This window comes from Macadamia integrifolia, chromosome 7 (assembly GCF_013358625.1).
Source record: "Macadamia integrifolia cultivar HAES 741 chromosome 7, SCU_Mint_v3, whole genome shotgun sequence".
In the NCBI taxonomy this organism is placed as follows: domain Eukaryota; kingdom Viridiplantae; phylum Streptophyta; class Magnoliopsida; order Proteales; family Proteaceae; genus Macadamia; species Macadamia integrifolia.
The window spans coordinates 7,520,900-7,529,416 of NC_056563.1; the positions used below are offsets into that span (position 1 = coordinate 7,520,900).

The 8,517-nt window shown below is 40.1% G+C and overlaps 1 protein-coding gene across 1 annotated transcript in view; it reads left to right on the forward strand.

Moving 5' to 3' along the window:
• Positions 1-6,036, forward strand: part of LOC122083089 (adenylate kinase, chloroplastic-like) — a 12,086-nt gene extending 6,050 nt beyond the window's left edge. The window contains exon 7 of the mRNA XM_042650765.1: positions 5,618-6,036. Coding sequence (XP_042506699.1) covers positions 5,618-5,728 — 111 coding nt within the window. The 3' untranslated portion in view covers positions 5,729-6,036. The remainder of the gene's footprint in view (positions 1-5,617) is intronic.
• The last annotated feature ends 2,481 nt before the right edge of the window (positions 6,037-8,517 follow it).

Sequence of the window (8,517 nt, forward strand, 5' to 3'; positions counted from 1 at the left end):
AGATGGAATGTCTAATGTTTTTTCACATGGAGAACTAATTGGATTATTGCGGGCGGAGCAAACGGGGCGCGCTTTGGAAGAAGCGATCTCTTACCGAGCTCAAAAACAACCCTAACCAAACTCTCCCCCCGATCCTACTTAAAAGATTCTCTACCAACATATCGGTCTCTTAGTTCCATGTTACATTTGGTAGTGAGGGCATATCTGGTGGAGCTTCTCGTGCCAAGCTGAAGAAGCTGCTTCCAGATTTGGTGGATGCTTTGATGGGATTCTATGCTTCTGCTTCCAGGATTCTCAAGAATCTAGCTTATGGGTTAAGAAGGTGTGTGCATCAAATAAGAATAATTTAGAATATTTACTACCAGAAGGGCCAAAACTCCAAAGTGGGGGATGAGCTGTTTCCCTAGCTTCTTGCAGTAAAGATTCCAAATGAATTAACCTTAATTGTTCCGTTTCTTAACCCCCAAACATGTAGTAAAGGGATGGTAATCTCCTCTGGACCTTACGTAAGTTAGGCATGTGCCTTGCCTTGGCCCTAGGATGCCTTGGTGCCTTACTTTAATGACTCTAATTAGGGTTGTGCTCTGTTGCCAAATACAAAGACATGTGATCTTGAATGTGCTCTCTATGACCAATCTGGCACACTTAAAGGCATTGCAGCTTGTCCTACTAGGGCCAACCTCATCCTTTGTCTTTGAAAAGCTTATGTAGTCTAATTAGAGCCTCTTTTTTTTTTTCTTTTTCTTTTTTTGTCGTTTCAATGATTTCTCTAATATTAGGTTTGAACCTATATGTGGTCTTTATTGACCTAGAAAATGCCTATGACAGAGTCTCTAGAGAGCTAATCTAGCATGTTTTAGAGAAGGGTATCAAGTAAATATGTAGATATATTTAAAGATATGTATGAGGACACGATGACTAGTGTGAGAACTAGGGTTGTTAATGTAGAAGTAGATTACAAAGTAACTACCCCTAATGTATGTCACCCCAAACAAGACAAATAAGACCCCCCTAGCTAGCTTGACAATAATCAGAAATAGAACCAGGAGAACAAGAGAACAAGGACCAACAAATAACCCCCCAAAGACAGAAGAAAAATGCGGCAACAAAACCCAAGCAAAACCCAAAACCGATAGGAGAGAGAAAGCCCTGCAGCCAGGAGAGAGAAGGGTACCTGTGGTTGGTTCTGTGGAGCTCCAATTCTGGTCAATTGTAGGCCTTATGATGAAGGACAAAACCTCCAAAGATGAACTGATTCTGTCGGCTGATGAGAAAGATATGAAGTTTCTTTTTTTTAGCCCTTGGAGAGAATTAGAGATAAGTCTGCAAGAACCACTGCTGGACTTATGATCTGGCCTTCAGATGAGGATCAATTGATCCTTAGACAGCCTAGGATACACCCTTAAAAGGGCTGGTTGAACAGATCACAGAATAGGGAGATGAGGGAGATCGATTGATCTTCAGAACTTGGACTTCATAGCTGGTCGGTGCTGGTTCTGCAGGCTTTTACAGGTCTGAATATTCTTGGTTTGATGATCACAGCAAATAGGGACTGTTAACAGTAAATTTAAACAGAAAAAGGAAGAAAGTAACTAAGAGAATTGTGGGTGGGGTGGCTATCTCAGCCTGGGCATCTCACCCACAGCTATCTCGGCTGTTTAGAAGCAATTGACTGCAATCTTTATTTTTTCCATTCTGAAATTCTGAGTACAAGAGCTCCTCTTTAAATAGAGGGTAGAAGCTATGCTAATAGCAGTCACATTAGAACTAGGAGTTGTACTCCAATTAGGACTAACATTAGAAACCTATACAAATTAGGTAACTAAGTGTTTACCTACTAATAGGCACTTATGGGCTTGATTACAAGTAAATCAATGGCCACTAATGGGCCTTATTGAATTACAAATTGATGGGCCCAATGGGCCTTTATTACCAATGACTAAATTAAATTAACACTTAAGTGGCTGACTTAACTTGAGTGGATCGATGGGCCCATCTTGCTGGCCGATGGGCCTTTAATAGATGGAAATCGACCCAGCGTTAAGGCTGGGTCGATGGCTGCTTGGCTGGATCTCCCTCTTACTGTCTTGCAATAGTGTAGTCTATGATGGGGATCTACATCAGTTGTCAATGGGTTGAGTTTTTTAAAACCCTAGCCCAACCCTAAGGTCTCTTTACTCAACCCAAGCCCAGTTCAACGTTAGGTCGGGTTGGGATATCTCAGCCTAGGTCCAACTGTGAAACCCAAGAATACGACAAATACCAGACCCGCCTGGGAGTTCGGTGAGGTGTCCCCACTAAGAATACGATAAGTACCGGGCTGTTTGGGAGCTCGGTGAGGGTGTACAAACTTTAGTCTCACATCACTTGGGGGAAGGTTACTGAGCTAGTTGATAACCTTTGGCCTCTTTAACATGGCACAACGCGTTTTAAAGCCTTGAGGCCCATGGGCCAAAGAGGACAATATTGTGCAGAGGTTAATGAGGCCAGGGCGTTACACCAACCTTGTAGGGCACAACCCAACCCTGCCCGACCCTGATTGACCTTGGTTGGGCTGGGTTGTGCTGGATTGGCCTTGATTGACCTAGATAAGGTGGCCAGGATGACCTTGATTGACTTTGGAAATTTAATGAATTAAAGAAGGGAAGTAAATAAGTTAAATCATAGTGATGGTGGATGGTGTAGTGGTGAATTAAAAATATTTGTGGGTTAAAAAAATATAGGTGTGATGGTGTGGGTGGTATGAATTATAATTAATTTGATGTGTTAGTGGTGATATATTTTTATACATGTAGATTGAGAGACACATAGTGTTACTGTATATAGGGTTGGGTTGGGTCAGGTCGGGCGGGCTCAACCCAATGCCTCAACCCATGCCTGGCTAGGCTAGGCCAGGCCAGCCCAGCCCAGCATGGGGCTGGTTGGGATTTTTTTGACACCCCTATTGAGAATTGTGGGAGGGCAAGATAGTGAATTCCCAGTTACGATCGGACTACATCAAGGATCCACTTAAAAGCCTTATTTGTTTGCATTAATCATGAACAATTTAACTAAGAATATTCAAGATGGGGTTCTGTCTGTATGCTCCTTGCTGATGATATTGTTTTGGTGGATGAGACAAAAGATGAGATTTACGCTAAGTTGGAGCTATGGAGATCAACCTTGGAATATAAGGGTGTTAAAAAAAGCTTGGCCAGCTCGATCACGTCCTAGCTTGCCCTGAATCCGAATAGGGCCTGGGCTGAAATGTTCAACCCGCAAGGCAGGCTTGGGCTGGGATTTTGAAGCCTGAGCCAGGCTGGGCTGGGCCCAACCTAACCCTATGTACACTATTTCTATCTCAATCTATGTGTATAAAAATATATCACCACTAACACCAAATTTACTATAATTTATACCACCCATACCATCACACCTATATTTTTTTAATTCACCACTACACACCATCCACCCCCATTATGATTTATGACATTAACTTATTCACTTCCACCCTGTAATTCATCATACTGCTAGCTCAATCAGGGCCAGAATGGGTTGGGCCGGGCTAAGATATCTCCCATCCAGACTTAAGGTTGTGCTGAGATTTTAAAAAACCCGGCCCATTGACACCCCCTTTTGGAATCTAGAGGTTTAAAGATAAGTAGAATAAAGACAGAGTATATGATGTGTAACTTTAGTCACATTGGCGATGAATAATGAAATGGTGAAGATTGAGGAGAGAGAGGTACTGCTAAGTGATCATTTTATATCTGAAGTCAATCATAAATAAAGAAGGCGATATAGAGGATGATGTTTCACAAAAATTAAAGTTGAATGGATGAAGTGGAGAGACAAAAAAGAACATCCGGTTAAAAGACAATGAATCTTTTTTTTTATTATTTTTTAAACGTATAGGCCAGGTTGACAAGCTACCCTTCCTCTTGGTTTGAGGTGCGAAGAGAAACATCTCTTTTTTATGACCCCCACTTCTTGATCCTGGCCTAGAAAAGTGAGGGCTTATAAACCCTTTCTTTCATTCATCAATAGGGCCCTGGTCAGACCGGTGTTTTCCTTTAAAACTTAGAGGAAAATTCTATAGGATAATCCTTAGACTAACTATGATGTACGGGGTAGAATGTTAGGCAGTTAAGAAGGATCATATCGATAAGCTACATGTAGCAGAGATGAGGATGCTGAGATGGATGTGTGGTAAAACTATGAAGGATTAAGTAAGGAATGACCATATTATGGCTGATTTCTGAGTTGCCTCGATTCATGATAAGCTCCTTTTTGGTGGTTTGGCCATATTCAATAGAGGTCGGGATGCACGAGTGATCTGATTCAGATTGAAGGAGCTTAAAGAGCTAAGGGCAGGCCTAAAATGACCATAGGAGAAGTAGTGAGGAAAGACATGTATAGTTTAGGTCTCATCCCCAAGTGCGACCTAGAATAAATCTGATTGGAGGACTAGAATCCATGTAGCCGACCCCATTTATGTGAGTCGTTACCGATTTATTTCTATCGTGTTCTTTCCTTTTTATCTCTACTTCTCTTTTTCTGTGTTCAATCGGATCCATGTAGCCGACCCCATTCAGTTGGGATAAGGCTGAGTAGTAGTTGTTCGTTTTTGTTTGAACCTGCAACAAGAGTTTGATCATGCATCTCTTGGATTTTCATATCCAGCTGGAATTGCAGGCATCCTAACTCCTAAGTAATGTTCTCACTATCTGTGCTAATTTTTCTGATGTGATGTTTATACATTGTCCTTGCGGTAATGCTACCCATTTGACAGCCCCTAGAAGTGGCATTCTTGGATTGGCCAATGTATGCCTGTGAAATTCCCTCAAAACCCCTCTAGAAGAGCTTATTCCTGACTCATATACATAAATATTCATCAGAAGTTTCATCAGCTGCAACAATGTCTGTGGTATGAAAAAGTTTTACAGCAGAGGATGATAAGGTAGCAGTCTGTATCATAACCACAGCTAAAACTATTGAGTAGTTGTGCACACTGATAATGTGTGGAGAAGGACACTCAGATTGTGGGTGAGCTTGCAACTCAAAGTAGGACCTATGTTTTCCTAAAAATGACTGACAAGTGCTGTTAGAGCATACATCTTCATAAATGATGCTTAGGTATAATAACCTTCTAAAACTTAACTGATATTTCTTAAGAAAAGAAATGTATAATAGTTTTGAGATGATGGTCAGAAGGTGTGTCCTTGGAGTGAAAGGTTACATTGATTGAATAATGGCAGAGGCGACTCTTGGTTGAACTGAAAAAGAAGTTACTCTTGCATCTTTTTTCTGGCTTTGTGGAGATTTTATAATTTATTACTTCAGTATTTATCTGGTCTTTGTAATTCTGCATGCTCATTGGGATTTTAAAGTCTTGAGATTAAAATATCAGAAACAATCGAAGTTCAGAGATTTTTTAATGGTAAATGATAATATTCCTTGTTTTTTACTAGTTTTTAAAGTTCATCCTTTTCCCACATTGTATTGTCTTGTGTATTTCGTTCTCTTTTGCGCTTGAAGGCTTGCAGCTTGAATCAGTTTTGCATAAGCTGTGGGTTCTCTTTTCCCATGATGCATATTGTGAATTTCATCAGTTCATTAGTTCATTCAATGATTACAGGTTGATGGGAATGCATTGAAGGAGGATGTTTTTGCACAAATTGACAGTGCTCTGTCTGGACTAGTGGAGCAAAAAGGACTTCAACATCCTTGCGGCATGTATGGTGCTTAGGCAGTATCTTAGCAAATTATCAGTTGAAACTTGCAAAGAATAACCTGATGTTCTGCTGGCTTAATTTGTGCTTATGTATACGTTGGGTTATTCTCCTGCAACGCTGCTGTTTTTTGTTTTGTTTTGTTTTTATTTTTTATTTTATCTCCATATTACTTGTTTATATTTTTTTTTCCCTGAATCAAAAGTTCTGGAGTCTTTCAGTCAATTCTGGCTGATGTGAAGATTAATGGTCACAGTAGCGACACTGCATAATTCCTGTTATGTAGACTCCTTTCTCTGTTATATAAACTCTACTATTTCCATGATATTTTTTTAAACTACTGATGTGTTAGAAGAGAAGCAAAAGAGGTTGAAACATTCACTGTAATCCAAGAAAACTAAAGAGCTTGCTCTTGATAACTTCATGGTTTATTCAGACACAGTAGGAGGGTTTTGAGGACATTAGTTTCATGTGGAGATATGGATGGACTCAAAATATGTTGATGGCTATTCTATTTATTATTGGTTTTTTTTGGGTTTTCTTTTGTGTGTTCCTACGCCATTTTCACTCGTGTTACGTTCTTACCCCACTTTTCACTTATGTTATTCAATATGTTACTGTGAAGGGTTTATATAGCAAGGGCAGGGGTTCTTTGAACCGAAGGCGTACACTACACCTCCTCACATCCTCATTGTTTATTCATTTATTCAAAGTGAGAAAAAACAATAAAAATGAGGATGTGAGGAGGCAGGTTTGTGGTCTAGGGATCAACTCCTGTCACATGCATTTCCACCCCCCTTCCTATCATCCCCTCTCCCATGTTGCGTGTGTGAGTAAAGTCCCCTTGGGCGGTTCATAAAAGATGTAAAAAAAAAAAAAAGAGGCAGTGTACGCCTTAGGCTCAGAGAGAGCTTTTTACTATATAGTAATTTCACAAACTATTAATAATTTACCAAATCTCTACTCTGCTGCCGTTCCTCTCGCCACCCCCTCCCACGCCCTCTACATTGTTTGACAGATGAATTCTTCCGTCTGTGATGAGGATCTATGGAAATAATCATCTGATGTCTAAATTGGTTTTTTTCTCTGAAATATTTTCTGTTTTCACCCATCATGGCTTCATTTGTATTCGGTTTTCCTCATTTGAACTGTTCTGTTATTGTGTCTCAGCAAAAGAAGAGGTGTTCTATGCATGCTGTCATCTGTCCTGATCCTTTCTTCTATGGAGAAGGATGGGAAGGGTCAAGAAAATTGAAATCTATTGTTCTAAAGAATATCACATACAGCAGCCGCTGCTGTCGTTGTTGTTCAACTTGTAAAAGTATTTGCAACCCGACGATCTCTTCAAGTCCTATTGATACTTGAATATCCTGCAGTATCAGCCAGAGGAACCGGATGGTTGAATCTCTACACCCAATCAATCAAATCCTAGGATCAGAGGTAACCTCTTTTCCCCTTTCCTATCGATGGCCATATAAAAACTCTAGCAGCATGGATGCAGATTTGGCCGACTTTGGGCGAGAGAGCATCCCATACCCATTCCGTGATTTTATACATTTGACTACACACTGGACGTCTTGGCCTTGTTTTCGATGTTTGGTTTGCATCAATTTCTTTACTTTTCAAGAAGTGTGACCATGGTCCTTGTTGACTCATTTGTGGGTCTGTATCTGATCCCCATGTGGGTCTATTATATAATGGCCAATAATTATTTGACATGTGTCGCATACGTATGAGGACATCACGTGCTAAGTAGAAGACAGATGGTACAAACCTATTGAAACATCTCACTTCATTTACTCCACTTGGAATAAAAGGAGTGGAGGACATCTAATGTACGCAAACACCTCGTCAATCAAAATATGCTGCCTAGCAAAGAATCAAAGAGAAAGATCATCATCTTTTCCATATTGATTTGCCCAATGATACCATGTCATGTGTAAAGGGATTCTCATGAGAATCAGGGGAAGAATGCCATAATTAGGCAGTTAAGATATAATTCCTTTGGTAGCAACTAAAAGAGAACTATTACTTGAAGCATGGTATGCGTACTATCGCCTCTCTATCAATATAAATAGGGAAGTGGATTCAAGGTATTTTAGGACTCTACACTCTCTTTGGTTTTAGAACTCACATCTGTTACTTCACATTGATTTAGGCATCAGAGAGTCATTTTGGAGTACAACTCCCATCATCTATTATTCTCTCTTTTCATTCAGGTCTTGGGCCGAGGAGGACGGACATAAACAAAGCGCAACAATATCCTTGTACAACAAATTTTTTTGTCTAGAATTTTCCACTGAAGCGTTGTTCGACAGATGACTGTTAGTGAGGCTTTCATGGCCAGTGAAAATTGCTGAGAATTTAAGAATCGTAGAGAGCTTCAGTAGAGTCGAAATAAAACCTAGAAATTCATGGACGGTCTGTTGGTGTGAATAATATTAACCTGGAACCGACATGATTTCTATCCAGTTAACTTGCCAGTTCAAGAAGCCCTGCCCCTCTTTGGTGCTACAAAACAGGGATCGCTCAAGATGGGGTGAGTGATTTTGGGGAGTACATGGGAGGGGAGTCAAATACAGACGGGGTGGCTAGGAGAGAGAGAGAGAGAGAGAGAGAGAGAGAGAGAGCTCCACTTCTCCCTACTAGAATCTGTTAGTAGTCTATTTACAAATTTTAACCTTTCATCTTCACTCACTAAAATGATTCAAGAGGGTAGATAAAAATATAGTGAAGTGATCTACTTCACTCTTCGTAGTGACATGTAGAAGGATTTTTTTTTTTTTTTTTTTTTTTTTTTTTTTTT